Below are 19,309 nucleotides of genomic sequence, written 5' to 3'. Positions count from 1 at the left end.
ACTAGGGACATCTAGGAGCAACTTGCGGTACTGCGCCGAGAAATACAATGCTGGTTCCTGGCTCACTATGCAAGCATTTACAATGCAGTAGGTCTGGCATTACTGAAAGTATGAGCTATTGGCGTTGCATTATTATTTGCAAAGCCAGTACCTAAAACTATCAGTAATGCGAGACCTATTGCATTGCACATGCTTGCTTTTTAGAGGTTCAATGATCCACAGTACCTGTTCAATCTCCTAGATTAGTTCCACGATCTCTTATGGCCTTGTTAGATCATTTATTGGCGTTTTCTTCTTGACATGGATGTTTTCTCCTAACATTGTTAGTTATTTTGTCTGTCCTGTGGGTCCGTGCACAGTTATTGCTACATTATGAGTCAGATGTTGTTGCGGATCAAAACTTTATTGTTTCTCCTGTTCAATTCCTTAGGCAGTGACGTGTCTGATTAACCTACATTCTGCTCCCATGATTTTCGGTGTATGATTCTTCTGAGTCTGGTCCCTTATGTGGGACTTTTAGAGCTGAGTTTCATGTTTTCCTCAGCTTTTCTTTCTGTCTCATTGTCTTCTGGACCTGGTTATTTTACTTCTGTATTCTTTTGTAGTTTCAGTGTGCAGTCCCTCTGGGGATTATATGGCTTGAGTAGCAGATTCTAAGCAAGGAATCTGCGGCTAGATGTCTCCATCAGATGAACAAGTCACTTAACTTGGCTAACGCTCTTTCTGGTAGAGAAATGATTTCGCTGCAGATTCCTTACGCCCTTCCCATCCTCCCCACTCTGCAAACTATTTTCTTTCTTTCGTTCTTTCTCTCTTTCATATTGAGCCCGATATGGGATATTCCTCTTTGCGGATATCCTTGTTGTGTCACAGGTTCTTCTGGTTTCATATCTGGATACTGCTGCGTCCTGTATGGTTGTATTCTTGAAGGCCATGTCTATCTCGTTGGAGGATGATAGGACATTGCTGTTCCTGCTTTCTGTCTTGCATTTGTTGGCTGTTTCTTATTGAAATTTTGATTCAGTAGGGTTGTGACACATGTCTGTGATCTTGGCATACTGTTCCAATAGGTAGTTTCTATCTGTGGCTCCACTTTTCAAGCACGGACATTAGTCACAGAGGAAACTGACGTTAGCGTGTCGACTGGGAAATTATATGGACTCTGCTGATGTGCTGTGGGGGAAGAAAAGTATCTGGATCCACTCTGGCACCTTGGGAGGATTTGAAGTAAAGAATCTCCAACTAAATCCTGTCTATCAGATACAGCGTTATCAAAGGTAACTAATTTGTTCAATGCCAAGATACTTTTCTGAGCCCAACCACTAAATGTCATCAATGCACTGCCTGTGAATGTAGAATATCAAACAGCAATGCTTTTACTATAGGTAAGTAGATGTTAATTTCTGTTACTGATTCCTCGTTCACACTCCTGGTGGTTAGCGAGGCATGAGCCACAATGTAATGAAAATGTTGTTTCTATTTTATTTTTTGTAGGCATTATGAGCTCTATCAGTTGCTTGATCCTAGCAGCGTGACTTCTGACCCCCTGGACTACCGCCTCAGTTGGCACTTGTGGACAGTACTACAGGCCTTGAACTATACCCATTTATCAGAGCAAAGCCAGGGAGTGCTGCATGCCAGTTACGCTGCCCAGCTGGAGAATGCGGGACTGTGGCAATGGGCGATTTTCGTTCTTTTACACATCACAAATGCACAGTAAGCTTGCTTTATGGATTACGAACAACTGACTGGTTATTATGAAACTGCTTAACATCTACTCTTACCCAGAGTTTGAGATGTAAAATGTTCCCTAAGAAGTATTTGTTTTATTTAATGTGAATTCTGTCATTTTGGTTTGCTTTATACTTAATTGTTTTTTCAACATTTTTAGGCCCTTCATTGTGCACATAAGGTAAAACAGAAAAAGGAATTATTGTACACTTCTGTCTGGGTGGGTTAATACAACTTTACTTGTTCTGGGCATTGGTTTTGGGCAGACTGCTTTGGATTTGACAGATGTAGGGATATAACTGTGCATACGGCTTGCTCAGATAACATTGATGTCAAGAAAGTGTTGTATTATTTCTGTTTGACAGTATGTACTTCATTTTAAAAGTTGAAATCTGAAAGAAAAAAACGTCAGTTATAGATACCTTACCTTAGAATAACCCCCAGGCGCCAGACCGGATCCGGAAAGTTTTTTCGTCAGCAGTACCTCTGCGCGTCGGAATGTGGAGCAGGTCGGCTCCGTGGCAGTCGTCTGCATCATGGTCGCCGGGATGACACTGCGTCATCTACTTAGGCGCCGCCCTTGCACGCTGACGTCAGTTCTTTCTTTTTCCTCGCCAGCCTGTGCAGATCCGGGAAAAGCAGTACCTCAGTCATTTTTTTTACTACGTTTCTCTTGACTTTTGTCGACTTCTTGTTTCGAGTATCCGACTCAAAACAGGTGCACGAGGGATGCCCAGCTTCAAGGTCTGCGCTTCCTGTACCTGACTGATGTCGATGACTGATCGGCACTGCGTGTGCCTCTTGCCTGGAGCGCGACCACTACCCAAAGTCGTGCTCCGACTGTCTGTTGATGGCGCCGAAGGCTTTGCTTGAACGGTCCCGAGAGCTGCTTGAACGCAGACAGTCGGCTCTGCGCCGTTCGAGGTCCCAGTCGAGAGGGAGGTCGAGGGACCAGTCGCGGAGCCACCACCATTCCGGTTCAAAATCATCGAAGTCTTCGCACTCTGGGTCGAGTAAGTAGAAGCATAAGAAGTCAAAAAAGCATCATCACTCTTCGACTTCACCTAGTTGGTCAGCCGGTCCGACTAAGCACGCAGGTGGTGCCACTCCAGCGGCTCCGCGCACGGAGGTAGACTGCCAGCTTTCCTCCCATTCTGGGACTCGGAGCGACCCCTGCCCAGCTTTGTATGTTCTACAAGGCAATGCATGCCATCTTTGGGCGTATCGACCCCTCCGGCTCGCCTTCAGGCCCTGCGGACTCGTTTGGGGGGCCTAGGTCTTCGCTGCCGGCAGTTCCGGCGCAGCAGGCCCCCCTTGGATCCAGGCCGTGCAGCTAACAGGACGACGACAACTGACTTGGCCCCAGCCCTATCGGCCTGTTGACCCTGGAACCTGCTCCTGACTAATCCCGGCGACTCCTGCGGACAGCAACCAGAGGACCCGCCTGCCTTGACCCTCTCGAAGATGGGGACTCCCATCAGCAAAGGCTCTGCTGCAACCACACCCCTGGTGCCAACCAGAAAGCTCCGGACCAGCCCACCCTGCACCCGCCGAGCCCGGCCCGTGCCAAAGTGATCCAAGACCACGAGGACGTCCCCACGGCGAGTTGGACCCGAAGTCCAGTGCCCAAAGACCATCCTCGACGACCCAGAACAACGCCTGCAGACACAGAACCATGGGCCCCCCAACCGCGACCAGCCGAGGGTATGCTTTTCCGACACCTAAAGACACACCTGCACCCGGCGCCCTGCAGCCCCCTGCGCCTTCCTTTGGGGTACCTACCTGTGCTCCAAGATCCCAACATACCTCTAGAAGTGGTGGTCGCCCTTGAAGAGTCTCCTCCCCGAGCCTGCAGCCTTTGTTCATCTTTTCTTTTACCTTTCCCATTAAATAACATTGAGCTCCCAACGGCTCAAAAGCACCTTGCACCCAGCCACCCAAGTGCAACCTTTGCCCTATCCTGCTTCCCCCTTTGCCCTGAGAAAGTGACCAGGAGCCCAGCTCCCACAGCCGCGTGGCCTGCTAGCCAGCAGCCACCAACCGGAGTCCCCTGCCCCTCATTGGATAACATTGTGCCTAACTACCTCTGCACCCAGCTGCCCCGGTGTACCTACCTGACCCTGAGGGACCCATGAGTCTATGCCCAGAATCTTAACTTCACCAGTCGAGTACTCACCTGGAAACCGATAACTCACTTACCTGCCATTGACTGGTTTGACTCTAAAAATCTTTCAAGTGTCTACTTTTGAAAACTTAAAATATTCATATATAATCAACCGAATTCCGAAGTACTCACCTGTGCTCAGGAGAGAAGCCAGTACTGTACCTTGTAGCCCAGTACTGAACTGCAAAAGTAATCCTTACCGGGTTTACTAGTATCCTGTATTTTCTCCATAGGAATCCATTGTCTGCTTTTCTATTAAATTTCTTCTGTCTACTTTTGAAAACTTGAAATATTCTTTAAAAATCATACAAAATACTGAAACGTAATTACTTACCTGTTTTAAGTTGAAACCCTAGTGCTGACCTAGGAGCCCAGTAGTAGATTACAAAAGTAACCAGATAGTACTTTACCTGCAACCTGAATTTTCTCCCATTGGATAACATTGCCAGATTTTCATTGAAAAGTTTCTAAGTGTGAACTTTTAAAACCGCTTTATATTCCTGGAAAATCACTACAATAAGTAAAACAATTTACTAAATTGGTTTCAGCTTAGACCCCAGGACTGAATCCTAGGATCCAGTCCTGGAACTACCAAAGTAATCTACAAAGTAATCAACTGTACTTATATGATGAAAACCCATTAAGCTCAATGCTATAGTGTGTTTAGAATTGTTGCCTACTGCAACCCCTGTATCTATTGTGTTCACAAAGCTTTTTGCCTCTTTGCAAAGTAATTGCATGAGAGTACTCCTCTCGAGAAAAGTATATTTTGATACCTGTTGGTTCTAAAAATAAAACAACTATATCTGTTGATATAAAAACAATTGGCCTGGAGTTCAGTCCTTGAGTGTGTGAAACCTTTTGCTTACTGAGTGTGTACAACAAATGCTTTACACTGTCCTCTGGCACTGTTTAACTGCTCGACCAAGCTACCACTTTTGAGAGTAAGGTCAGCCCTGACTTTAACCTCTGTTATACCTCTGGGGTTTGTGGACTCTATACACACTGTACCTTATTCTGGTCCAGTAAAAATAGAGCCACTTTCTCACACTTTTTAGAAAGTATATGGCACGCACAGGCAAGCCAGGTTAGCAGAAAAAGGGATGAGAAAATGGTCTGACTGTAGGACCCTTCCCAGAGGACCTTGAAGAAACCTCTTGGAAGGCAGAAGGTTGGAGAGCCACCCCACCCATGAATACCCCAGTAACCAAGACACCTGCACCAGGGAAGTCGGGTGAATAGGTGCGAAGTGGCGTTTGAAACCGCCATAGACCACAATGGACAACTTCAGGAAAAATACAGCTGTTAAAGATGGTGCAAGAGTCCGGTGAAATCCAAGGATGGTTTTTTGAAGAGGAGTACCTGCAAGCAGAGGGGACAGTCTGTACCACTCGAATGTCGATCAGGAGGCATGGAATACAGATGACGGAAGATGCAGGAGTGAGGACGGTGACATTGACGCTGCAGCTGTGAGGACCAGGCGACACTGTGGAAGGACAGAAGCCATTCACAAGCTGTCCCATGTCGGAAGTCGAGAACCAGGGGGTCGGTGTCCGGCGGTAACACCAACAAGCTTTGTCAGCAGCAACAGATGTGATAAACTAAGAAGGTGTAATGTTTAGAACAGCAAGGGACTCGCCAATTGCAGGAGAGTCAGAGCGGGGTTTGAGCAAGTAAGGGAACCCACTAAAGCCAGAGAAGAACCTCAAGAGGACCCACAGGCCTAAGGCACAGGAGTCTCAAGACGACCTTGAGCAGCTCACCAGAGATGCAGGCCCATGGAGCAGAGGATGTGGTGAGAACAAAGACAGACATTCGTATCCAACGGTTCCGAAGAGGGCTACTGATCTCAAACTTGCTGAGAGGATAGGCCTCTGGAGTTGCAGAACCACTACCTGTGTTGCTCAGCCTTTCGGAGTCTGTACGATGTCTTGCGCAGCAGACTTGTCAGCTTCGTTGCTTGGCCTGCAGGGAGGGAGATTCTTTTGAGTGTCTTTGATGCCCACAGGCCTGGAGAGGAACCTGGATGAAGCATAGTCACGGATGACGAAGACTTGCCAAACAGCGAGACCAGGAGTAGCAGGAATGTTCCTTGATGCAGTCTCACTTCCAAGCGCAGTCCAAGGTGCCCAGACGGTCAAAGTTGAAGTGGTTTAGGGTTTGAATCTTGTCCCACGACGAATCTGAAGAGCCATCCATAGGTACGCCCTTATGTACTCTAGGGAAAGGGTTGGGACGATTCAAGCTTCCCGCCCAGAGGAGGTACTGGATTTAGGGGAGGATACTCCTATGTCCTTTGTCCAGTTTAGTGCCATAGTAGGAGCCAAGGGCTCCCTGAACAGTTCACAACTGGAGTATAAAAGGAGGGCACCAAATGGGCCCCTCAAAAAGCAGTCTGGTGGCACTGGCAAGCGCCCCCAGCGCGCACTAAGTCCTGACTGGGAGGTGGTCACACCTCCTTGTGACAGGAAACCTATTCTACCTTCCCCTGCTCGAGCTCGGCAGAAGGGCTGAATCATGTCTGTGGTCGCCGCAGCACTAGCTTGCTGGCAGACCTTGAAAGGCTGTTAACGGGAACACTGGGGGTTTCCGGGGAAGCTCCCTGGTGCATGGAATCATACCTCCAACACTGGTAATGTTTGATACGAAACATGCCCTGATTCGGGACAGCCAATAAATAGCCATTACGTAATGCCACTATATGTATAGAAATGGTTGACCGCACTTACAAATCCTGGAGAATCAACTCCGGGGTTTGTAGTGGGTGTCCTGCTCTTGCTGGGGCACCTTCACACATATAACCTAGACCCTACCTTCAGTACTGAAAAGCCCACCTTAGGGGAGACTTGTAGGTTTTAAATGCAGTGACCTCAGATATAAGAAAACTTACATTTGATGTAAGTGGTGCTAGTACCAGCTTACACAGGCTGCCAAGGCAAGCCTATAGTCACAGTTTGAGTGGTCTCTCATGGGTAGCACAATGCAAGCTGCAGCCCATGGGAGACCCCTGGTGTACCTATGCCGGGGTACCTTAGTGCCATATACTAGGGACTTAGAAGGGTACACCAGTAGTCAATTGGGAAGGTACCAAGTACTTACCACAGTCCAATTTAGATAGAAAGCACCGTGACTGGGATCCCAATTAGCAGGATCCCAGTAAAACTAGTCGGAAAACAGAGTAACACCAGCAAAAAGTAGTAGTAATCATGAAAGCAGATCCTACTTTCCTACACCAAAGAACCCAAAGTTTGTGTAATTTGAAGGCAATATTAAATGCGCTAATGAAAGCTAAATAGAATAGTGTATTGAAAACAGAATAAAAACACGATGGATGTTTTTTCTGCCTTACCTTAGACATAGTTAGGAGATAGTATGACAAGTAGGCTCATATTGTACGAGTTGTTTTTGCTGTAGATTTCCTGTTTGCCTTCAGTTTTAATCTCCTAACCTTTTCTTTTGAGTTTCTAGCAGGTTGGTGGCTGTTGGACCTGGGGGGGTCTCTAGTGGCAGAGGTTGGTACCTTTGACCAAATAGGGACCCTTGCTTCTAGTCAGGGAAAGGTGATTACACTCGTGGATAACCCCTGCTCACCCCCTTGGTAGCTTGGCACGAGCAGACAGGCTTATCTTCTGCAAGATGATGAAAGTCCTTTAAAAGTTCCTTCTCCTTTCCTTGGCATTAAGAGACCACTGCAGGCCATCCCAGCAAACAGCACACAGGCAGCGGGCCAGTCCAAACTCCGGCAGCTTCCTTGGTTCTTCTCCTTGGCAAAGGTTTGTCTTGTTTTCCCAGAAGTGATCTAAAGATTTGAGGTCTGGGTCCCCTTTTTTATACCCCAAAATCCTTTGTCTCTGAAGGCAGAGTGTCTGTACCTAGTCCAAACCAGTTCTATGCAGTCTTGGAGCACTTTGTTTACAGGACTCCTTTCCTTTGTCAGGTTGGGCCAGGGTCCTCAGACACACCACAGGAGGTTGAGCCAGCATTGTGGAATGCAGGCACAGCCCTATTCAGGTCCCAGGTGCAATTCCTCCCACCTCTCCATTAAGCACTGGGCTGACTCACTCTGTCTCCTGGAATTCCCAGCCTCTGTCACTCAAACTCCAGACAAGGATTACACAACCTAGCAGAGGCAGGCGTTGATAGTTAGGCAAGAAAATACCTACTTTCTAAAAGTGGTATTTTGAAACACAGAATGTTAAAACCAATTTCACTAAAATATGTATTTTATCAGTTCAGGCATACTAATCTCGAATTTCTACCATGTTCCCTGGGTCAGTTAGGATTATAAGGTGTTATAATCAAACTGCCCATTCTGGCCTATGGGGACAGGTAACCTTGCAATAGTGCAAAACAAAAATGTCTGTAATTCACTATCAGGACATGCCACACACATCAGCATGTCCTACCCCTTACATACAATGCACCCTGCCCTTGGGCCTACCTAAGGGGTGTCTGTTATGTAGAGTATGGAAGGTTTTAGGGACTGGCTAGTGGGTGCACTTACCAAGTCGACATGGCAGTACTAGACTGCACACAGGCTCTGCAATGGCAGGCCTGAGACACACTTTACAAGCTGCTTCTGAGGGTGGCACAATCAGTGCTGCAAGCCTACTAGCAGCATTTGATTTACAGGCCCTGGGTACTAAGGTGCACTGTAGTAGGGTCTGACAAGTTAATCAAATAAGCCAATCATGGAGTCACTAATCAATACATTTGAAAGAAACACATTAGTGTTAGATTCCTTACCTTAGAATATCCCCAGGCGTCAGACTGGATCCGGAAAGTTTTCTTCAGCAGTACCCCTGCGCATCGATAGGCGTAGTCTTGCAGCTCCGCGTCTGTCATCGGCGTTGTGATCGCCGGAATGACGTCACCGGAGTACTTAGACGTCGCCCTCGCATGCTGACCTCAGTTCTTTTTTCCGCGGCAGCAAGCGCAGATCCGGGAAGAGTGTACCCTTAGTCATTTTTTACTAACTTTTTGGACATTTTTGTCTATCTTTTTCGAGTCGACAATGACTCCTGGTGCCATTAGGGATGCCCGGTTTCAAGCTGTGTGACGCCTGTCATTGACTGATGTTGGTTACTGACCCCCACCGCCGGTGTCTCTACTGTTTGGGGGCCGACCAAGATGACAAGTCGTGCACAGATTGCCGGGCCTTGACGTCGAAGGCTAGGCGGGAGCCTTCCCGTATTCTGCTCGAGCTCCGGCAGTCTGCTCCGCGACCCTCGTGGTCCCAGTCCTCATCGATCGTCTGGATCCAAGTCCTCTCATTCGGGTAAGTAGAGGCATGGCAAAAAGAAGTCGAAGAAGCATCTTCGCTCTTAGACTTCCCGTTGCCGGCCGAGTGACTCAGCAGAGGGTTCGGGTGGCACCTCCCACGCTGCTTCGGCAGGGCCTGTGCAGTCTCATCCAGCCCCACACCCTCTGGTCCCTGGACTTGATGCGACTCTGGAGCAGATTTGAGACTTCCTCGTGGCCATGAGGACTCATTCCGCCGTCGCGACCCAAAGGCGTGCCTTCGGGCCTTGTGGGTCCGACTGGGGGTCCTACCCCTGTGTTGCCGATGGCTTCGGCCTAGGTGCCGCTGGCGACTACGGTCCCGGCGTCGCAGGACCCTGTGGGATGCAGACCTGGATCCTGCTCGACACCAGATGACCTTACGACTCCTCCGGCGCTGACCCCCTCGGTGGCGCCCCCGGCGCCGTCCTCTGACTACGCCGTCCCCAGTTTCAGCCCCGGCCCGGTCTCGGCCTGTTTATCAGGACAATGATGGAGGGGGTACTGGGAGGGGTCTGAGGACCCTCTGGAACAGCAATGCCAGTTAAGTCAGGACTGGGCAGATGAGCTGGGGGATGCCAGTGGTCTAGACATTTCGCCTGGCACTAGTTTTCTCTTCCTCCCTATGTGAGGGGGCAGTTTATGCTGTGGTGCTGCGCAGGGTGGCTGCGGCCTTGAGCCTTGAACTCTCTGCAGCGGCTGTGAAGACTAACCTCCTCACCGAGGTGCTTCAACCGCCAGTAACCACTTCGGCGCCTATGCTGCAGTTTAATGAAGCCCTCACTGACAGTCTGTTGGTCACTTGGTCCAAGTCCACCACAGTTCCTCCAGTGGATCGGGACGTGGCCGGCACCACCGCCCGGCTCCGGACGACCCCTGCTTTCTGTCCGTACATCCCACCCCTGGGAGCCTGGTTTTTCAGGCCTCCACGTCCCAAACCTCATTCCCTACCTCACCCAGCGATCGGGAATCCAAAAGGCTGGATCAGTTTGGCAAGAAACTGTTTTCCTCTGTCAGTCTAGCGTTGCGGTCCATTAATACTGCATGCCTTTTGGGCCGTTACACCCACTCTCTGTGGGATACGGTGGCGCGGACGTGCTGCCCCAGTGTCTGGAGGAGGCCAGGAAACGCCTCGCCCAAGCTCTTGCTGAGGGGCGGGATGCATCACGATACTCCATTCGATGTGGACTTGACACCAAGGACTCGCTGGGCAGAGCGATTTCAACAACGGTGGCGATTCGTCGTCACATCTGGCTGAGGTCCACAAACTTTTCAGGGGATGTCCAGAGCACTAGATCAATAATGGATACAGGAGGTAGAGCGGCTCTGATCTTACTAGACTTGTCTGCGGCCTTCGACACGGTCCACCATAAACTTAATGGACCGGTTGAGGGCCTGTGGGATACAAGGAAAGGCTCTTAAAATTCTACATGCCTTCCTATCCAGAAGGTCTCAGAAGGTAGCATTAGGCACCTTTGAGTCCGACCCTTTTGTACTCCCCTGTGGCGTCCCTCAGGGGTCCTCCCTGAGCCCCACCCTTTTTAATGTTTGTTTCCACCCTTGCGCCAGTGATTAGATCCTTTGGCTTCCAATTAACATTGTATGCAGACGACACCCAGATAGTGGTGTCGCTACTTCCGGGTCAAACAGAACACACAGCAGACAGATTCAGAGGCTGTATGCGTGAAGTCAGTTCTTGGATGGCAGAAAACTGCCTAAAACTGAATTCAGCGAAAACTGAAGTCTTGCTTTTTGGTACCAGAGATAATTTCTGGTCCCCCCGCTGGTGGCCAGAGGAAATGGGGACTCCTCCGATACCGGTCACGGAAGTTAAAAATCTGGGAGTCATGATGGATGACTCGCTATCCTTCAGGCCCCAAATAAACACCCTTTCCTCATCCATCCATTTTATGCTTAAAACAATACGGAAAGTTATACCGCTTCTTACAGAAGAGCATAAAAAGACAGTGGTTACCAGTCTAGTGTTATCTCGCCTAGACTATTGCAATAGTTTGCTCCTAAACGCACAACAGGGAATTCTTAATAAACTGCAAATTCTGCAAAACGCAGCAGCCCGCTTGATCACAGGAACGTCCAAACGTGACTCGGTGGCGCGGGACCTGGTGATGCTACACTGGCTCTCAGTCCGGAAAAGAATAATATTTAAATCACTGTGCATAGTCTTCAAGGCACTCAACGGCCTGGGCCCTCAATGCTTGAAAGCGCTTTTTCACTGGTACAAACCAGTAAGAGCTCTTAGATCGGCTGAGCAAAGGCTGGTGGTAGTCCCTAGAGTCAGGAAAGCTCGTTGGGGGGGTAGAAGCTTCTCCTTGGGAGCAGCTAAAACTTGGAATTCTCTACCGCCCAGCTTAAGACAGACACAAGACCTTCTATCGTTCAGAAGAGCTCTGAAGACCTGGCTTTTTACAAACTGATTTCCCTGATGTAACACATGCTTTCTCAGTCATACAGCGCCAGGACACCTCCGGGTAACAGTGCGCTTTAAAAATGTGAAAAATAAATGCCCTTTGATGGCCGTCGCTTCTTTGGCAACAAGGCAGATAGCATGCTGGAGCTACGTCCAAGTCCTTGGGCCTTTCAGCCCAGCGCCAGCAAACTTCTGCTTTTCGTCCCTTTCACGTTTATCCAGCCACAGGCCGCAGAACCAACCTCAACGCGGTCGCGGAGCCCGCCGCGGGTCAGAGCCGGTCAGTCCACGTCCACAGCATCAGCCTCAAAGCCTTCCTAGTCTGCGCTTTCAGGCCCATTCCACGCCAGTGGGAGGCAGGGTTCGCCTTCACCGACTCCACTTGCATACCATCACTGCGGACAGGTGTGTGCTGCAAATCGTCTGAAGGGGCTACACCCTCTCCTTTGAGGCGACCCCCTCAAGCCATGTCACCACAGTACCACCGCATGTCGGGGGATCACTTGCAACTTCTGCAGGAGGAGGTTACGGCCCTCTTGGCCAAGGGGGCCATCAAGCCCGTTCCTGGGCCAGGAGTAGGACGTGGTTGTTATTCCTACTACTTTCTGGTTCCCAAGAAGGGCAAAGGGGGCCTGCGCCCTAACTTGGACCTCAGGAGCGTCAATGCCTTCCTCCGGAAGGAGAAGTTCAAGATACTGACGTTAGCTCAGGTTCTGGCTGCCCTAGACCCTAGAGACTAGATGGTAGCGTTGGACTTGCAGGATGCCTATTTCCATATTCCCGTCCTGCAGGCCCACCGGCGCAACCTGCGGTTCACGGTGGGCCACAAGCACTTTCAGATTACCGTGCTCCCCTTCGGCCTCACCAGTGCCCCTCGGGTGTTTGCAAAAGTGATGGCGGTGGTCGCAGCTCATTTGCGCAGATCAGGGGTTCCCGTCTTCCCCTATCGACGATTGGTTGTTGAAGGTGGGCTCGCCCCAAGCAATCCTCTCCCACCTCCAGATTACGGCTGACCTCCTGCATTCGCTGGGGTTCTCCATCAATGTGCCGAAGTCACACTGGAGTCCCTCTCGGAAGCTCCTCTTCATCGGAGCGGTTCTGGACTCTGCGCAGTTTCAGACTTATCCTCCCGAGCAGCGGGTTCGGGATATTCAGGCTCTGATTCCGATCTTTCAGCCTTTATCCCGAGTTTCGGTCAGGTTGACCCTATGGCTTTTGGGACTGATGGCCTCCTGCATCCTGCTGGTACATCACGCCAGGTGGCGTATGCAGGCTCTGCAGTGGGACCTAAAGTTCCAGTGGGCACAGCATCAGGGCAACCTGTCTGACCACGTCCTGATCTCGGAGGGCACTGCGAGACAGTTGCAGTGGTGGCTTGCGGACCGCTATTGGGTCAGTGGCAGATCCCTCTCCCTTCCCCAACCGGAGCACACAGTGGTGACGGATGTGTCCCTCCTGGAAATGGGGGGGGCACATGGGAGAGGCTGAGATCAGAGGCCTCTGGTCTCCGGCGGAGTCCCGACTCCATATCAACCTTCTGGAGCTGCGGGCGATCCGACTTGCACTGAAGGCATTCCTTCCCTCTGTCCGGGAAGTGTAGTGCAGGTGTTAACTGACAAAACTACCGCCATTTGGTATTGCAGCAAACAGGGCGGGTGGGGTCGTAGACCCTATGTCAGGAGGCTCTGCACCTCTGGACATGGCTGGAACATCAGGGCATCACCCTGGTGGTTCAACACCTGGCAGGTTCCCTGAACGCCAGGGCGGATGAACTCAGGCGTCCGTGCATGATGGATCACAAGTGGCGTCTGAACTCGGACGTGGCGCAAGGTCTCTTTCGGCAGTGGGGAGAGCCTTGGTTAGATCTATTCGCCACCGAAGAGAACGTGCAATGACAAAAGTTCTGAGTGTTGGAATTTCCAAGGCGGCACTTGCTCGGAGACGCTTTTCGTTGCGAGTGGAGTTGCGGTCTGTTGTACGCCTTTCCGCCTATACCACTTCTGCGCAGAGTGCTTAAGATGATCAGGCGCGACCGGGCCCGATGTCATCCTTGTGGCTCCGGATTGGGCACTGTGATGGAATTCTGGCAGCCAGGCATCCCTCCACAAAAACCGTATATGCCTGCAGGTGGAACAAATTTGTGGCATGGTGCACAGCAAAGGCTGTGGATCCTCTCTGCCCCTCTTTCAGCGGTTTTCCTCTTTCTTCTTTCCGTGGCCCAGCAGGGCTCTGCTCTGGGCACTATCAAGGGATATCTTTTGGCCATTTCAGCCGTCTTGAGGCTTCCTGATCAGCCTTTTCTTTTGAAGTCCCCTGTTGTAAATAGATTCTTGAAAGGCATTACTCACATGTTTCCTCCTGTTCCCTTTGTAATGCCTTAGTGGGACTTGAATCTGGTGTTAACCTATCTAATGTGTGCTCCTTTTGAGCCACTTCATAACTGCCCTTTACGTCTTCTGACTCTAAAGACTGCTTGTTGCCATAACCTCTGCCAGAAGAGTGAGTGAGCTCCAGGCTCTTTCTTCTAAGCCTCCTTTCCTCTCTGTCCATCCGGACAAAGTTGTTCTGAGGACTCAGCCACCGGCAACCCCAGAAGATAAGAAGATGGCCTAATCCCTGCTGATGAGGGGTAAATACCCCGAAACACTTGTACAGGGATGGCGAAGAAAGCGAAGATAGCAGAGAATCGAAAGAAGATGCATCGCGGAACACGAGAATACGAACTACACTGACCACAGTCCTTAGGGGCGATCCCGCTGGTGTGTGAGTGGTGTGCGACCCCACCTCTATTTGTATTGTTCTGAGGACTCGTCCTTCTTTTCTACCCTAGGTGGTTACTGCCTTTCACATCGGACGGACCATTACCTTGCCCACGTTCTATCCACCTCCGCATCCCTCGAAAGAGGGAGAGGCTCCACGTCTGTACCCAAAACATGTGCTCTCTTTTTACCTGAACCGCACACAACAGTTCCGGGTGGACGAACAACTTTTTGTTGGCTAAGTGGGCGCTAAGAAGGGACGGGCTGTGCACAAATGGACCATCTCTCAGTGGGTCGTTTTGTGCATCAAGATCTGTTATTCCTTGGCTAAAAAGGAACCTCCTGTAGGGCTGCGCGCCCATTCCACTCGGGCCACGGCGGCTACTACTGCCCTGGGTCGGGGAGTCCCTTTGCAGGACATTTGTCAGGCAGCTACGTGGGCCTTGCTGCACACGTTTGCCAAGCATTACTGCCTGGACAGCCAAGTCAGGAGAGACAGCTTCTTTGGCCGTTCAGTTCTCCAGGACTTCCTGGTGTGATTGTGTTCCGCAGACCCCCCACCGATGTTGGTATTGCTGGGGTATCTATTCTAAGGTAAGAAATCTAACACTAACGTGTTTCTTTCAGATGCACAAGTTACTTACCTTGGATAACGATATATCTGTAAGAAACATTAGTTAGTTTTAGATTCCTTACCACCCCACCCATCCTCCCCGTTCTGCGAACCGATATCTAGGGTTAAGGAATTTCCCTGTCAGGGCCCTAGTTTCATGACACCAGTGTCGGTTTCTTGCTTGGCTCTGCGTTCCTGGCACGGAAAGCTATGTACAGAACTGACATCAGCACACGAGGGCGGCGTCTAAGTACTCTGGGGACGTCATTCCGGCGATCATGACGCTGACGAAGGATGCGGAGCCGCAAGACGACGTCTACCGACGCGCAGGGTTACTGCTGACGAACTTTCCGGATCCAGTCTGACGCCTGGGGATATTCTAATGCAAGGAATAGAACACTAACTAATGTTTCTTACAGATATATCGTTACCGAAGGTAAGTAACTTGTGCAACAATTCAACATAGGGAGCATTGTGGCACTGAATAGCAGTAGCACAGTGCCCAAACCATCTAAAGCAGCAAAACATATCAAAACCAGAGGAGGCAATCAGTAAAAAATGGAAAGGAGACTCACGCCAATGGTACCAGGTCTTTTACGTGTCCCCTCCAGCTGAAATGTGGGGAGAACTACCCTTCCCCTTAGGAGTTCTGTTCCCGAAGGCAGAAAAATTTGGACAGACCATCAGCATTGGCGTGTTCTGTATGAGAGCAGTGCTCCACCGTAAAGTCCATCCCCTGTAGGGAAATGGACGACCTCAACAATTTTGGGTTCACCCGCCATCTGCATTAACCATCTGAGGGGGACGGAAGTGAGTCTCAAACAATTATGGTCTCAACTTCTTCAGTGCCCAGACCACAGCAAATGCCTCATTGCACTCCACCTCTGTTCCCATGGAAGTAACCTACTACTGATGAAGGCTACTGGTTGGTCTAGTCCCTCCTCATTAATCTGTGAAAGAACAGCCCCCACACCATGCTCTGAAGCGTCTGTTTGGACAATAAATTCCTTTGAGATGTTGGGCGCCTGAAGCACCGGGTGCTGTGCACATGGCAGTCTTCAGGGCATCTATAGCCTTCTGACAGGTGTCAGCCCAGTTCACTTTCTTGGGCTGTTTCCTGGAAGTCAGCTCAGTCAAGTGTGCACCTACGTTCTGATTTAATCAACATATAAAAATGCATAATTAATATATAGAATTTGATGGCATGTTTTGTGTGTGTGTGGAGGGGTTTGATGTACAGAAATATTTTTTAACGATGGTTAAAAATAGAATTCATTTTAATAATTGGGCATTTTTTATTTATTAAAATATTTTGAACTTACTATGGTTAATGTTATGTTTAATAGGATGAAGTACTTTTTGGATGAAGTACATGATTATTTTTATGCGGGATGTTTAGGATGTAAGAGAATTGGTGTAATACCCAGATATTTTTCTTTGTAAAAAGCCCAGAGTATTAAATTCAATTAGAGGAGTCATTGCATTAATTTTGTAAATATTAACAATTATCTATAAGAAAATAGTACGCTAACCTTTAGGAGTGGAATGTTCGGGATGCTGGGGTATTGGGTGGGGTACTGTTTTAATACCCATGTCTTTTTTTGTCTGGCTTGAAATAAAATATCAGAGTATTACATTTTGATGCTCATCCCATTAAACATGCATAATGAACAATATTTTATAAGAAAATACAAAACCATCCTTTAGGAGCGGGATGCTTGGGATATAGGGGTATTAGGTTGGGTAGTGTTTTAATACCCAGGTATTTTTTTTAAACGAAAAGAAATATATGTTTAAAAATGTTAAGAAAAAAATGTTTTACAAACATATTACTAAATTAAAACGCTCACTACATTTGCACGCGCTCGAGGGACTCGTCCAACATGATTCATTTGAATCTGTGCAAATCAGTTAATCCCCCTGTGCCTACCCAAAAATGAATGTGTCTTTGTGTAATGTATCTGGCGCTCATGTACGGCGCTCCAATACTTTCAGGCCGACTATGCGCTATATAAAGCTACAAAAAAAACTGGACATTCTAGTACTCTCTTTAGCAAATAAAAGAAGAGCAGATAGTTAATGACAGCGTTTCACCATTTCAAATATAAATTGCAGAGCTGGCCTGGTTACTCATTGACTAATACATCCACAGCACATGTCTGTCTCTGTTTAAATTGTGTGGATCCGGGTTCATAAAGTGGAAGGTTCCTTCAGCCTTTCATCCTTCTGAGTTATATAAAAGGAGCACTATTAAGGACTTTGTTACCACATCACTCACGGAACACCACCACATCACTCTGGGGCACCACCATATGACTCAGGGACACCACCGCATCACTCACAGACACAACCGCATCACTCACAGACACCACCGCATCACTCACAGGCACCACCGCATCACTCACAGGCACCACCGCATCACTCACGGGCACCACCGCATCACTCACGGGCACCACCGCATCACTCACGGGCACCACCGCATCACTCACGGGCACCACCGCATCACTCACGGGCACCACCGCATCACTCACGGGCACCACCGCATCACTCACGGGCACCACCGCATCACTCACGGGCACCACCGCATCACTCACGGGCACCACCGCATCACTCACGGGCACCACCGCATCACTCACGGGCACCACCGCATCACTCACGGGCACCACCGCATCACTCACGGGCACCACCGCATCACTCACGGGCACCACCGCATCACTCACGGGCACCACCGCATCACTCACGGGCACCACCGCATCACTCACGGGCACCACCGCATCACTCACGGGCACCACCGCATCACTCACGGGCACCACCGCATCACTCACGGGCACCACCGCATCACTCACGGGCACCACCGCATCACTCACGGGCACCACCGCATCACTCACGGGCACCACCGCATCACTCACGGGCACCACCGCATCACTCACGGGCACCACCGCATCACTCACGGGCACCACCGCATCACTCACAGTTCTCTTCCAGGGGATCCTCATCAAAGTCATAAGCATTAGAATATTCCCGCCCATGCGCGGGACCCCGGAAACAATATATTATATGTGCCCCACATATATATAGACCTATATATATAAATATATATATATATAAAAATAAGCAATTGCAGCCAAATAAAACAGTAGAGCTGGAATATGCTGTGAAGAATTTCCACCATACAGTGTATTTTGCATTAGAAACATGAGAAACAACACCAATGCTTGTTTAGAAACTGTTTTAATGCTCAGAAAACAGTAGAAATTCTTATAACACACTGTAAGCATATACAGCTCCCAGGCTGCATTGCAAATACCTAGTCTAAAAAGACTGAAAAGCTAACTTGTAGCTGAATGTACTAAAACTGACGCTGTGCCTTTAAGGCACCTCTGCCCCTAGCTTCCCATCATGCCTCAGGGGTTACAGTTAGGTCAGTTGTTCTTTCCGGCTCCTTCAGGAAGGACCCTGAATACACAGCTCCACACTTTTCTGCCTTTTTCAGTCAGAAAATCTTCTAAAGAACAATTTTTTTGATTTACTTTGACTTTTAACATCAGGGTCAAGTAAATAACTGCTTAGCAGTCGATTTTTTGTGAGGTTTTCCTGTCAGGATGCCCTCATTATTTGATGATTGCCCTTCTTGTGGCCACAAGAAGGCAAAAACAGACTCTCATGAGGTCTGTATTTTATGCTTGCCCCAGAGGATCATGATCCTAAAGACTGTTCACATTGTAAAAATCTGTCTGACAGGACTCTTAAAGACAGAGAGAGGAACAGGCTCTATGGTCTGGCCCAGAGATCCATGAGGGGAAGATCTACAGAGAGGAAGAGTTCAAAGAGACCCAGAACTCCCTCCAAAGGCAAGTCAGAGCGTCCATCAACCTCAGCACCGGGCTCGGCGCTGAAAAAATAACATCTGATGGACAGTTCGAGAGAAAAGGCTCCGTCGACGTCGGGACCGGCGTCGATGAGGAAATCGTCGTCGAAAAGAAGTTCACCGACGACGAAGAAAGCTCCGCCGCTGTCAACTAGGCGACGATCGGCGTCGAGAGAAGCCACGAGATCACCGTCGACGAGAAGATCGACGTCAAGACATATGTCACCTCCGCCGTCGTCAACCAGGCGACGATCGGCGTCGAGGGACAGGTCACACTCGCTGTCGTCTCTACGTCGACAGGCTTCCAAGAGTATGACACCTCCGCCGACGAGGAGCAAGAGCCCCCTCGGACGCTCGCCGTCGAGGAAGGGATCATTGTCGACAGCGCGTCGGCGCTCGACGTAGAGGATGTCCGATCCTCCGCCGTCGCCACATGTCAGGTCGACGTCGAGGGCATTGTCGACGA

At 49.5% G+C, this 19,309-nt stretch overlaps 1 protein-coding gene across 2 annotated transcripts in view; it reads left to right on the top strand.

Moving 5' to 3' along the window:
- NUP98 (nucleoporin 98 and 96 precursor) overlaps positions 1-19,309 on the top strand; it is a 944,939-nt gene that overhangs the window by 791,974 nt on the left and 133,656 nt on the right. For both annotated transcript variants that reach the window (XM_086933760.1, XM_086933759.1), the window contains exon 29: positions 1,495-1,716. In XM_086933760.1, the coding sequence (XP_086789886.1) occupies positions 1,495-1,716 (222 nt within the window). The remainder of the gene's footprint in view (positions 1-1,494; positions 1,717-19,309) is intronic.

Source organism: Lissotriton vulgaris, chromosome 8, assembly GCF_964263255.1.
Source record: "Lissotriton vulgaris chromosome 8, aLisVul1.2, whole genome shotgun sequence".
NCBI lineage: Eukaryota > Metazoa > Chordata > Amphibia > Caudata > Salamandridae > Lissotriton > Lissotriton vulgaris.
Note: the sequence above shows the minus strand (reverse complement) of the source record. Positions and strands in the feature narration are given on the sequence as shown.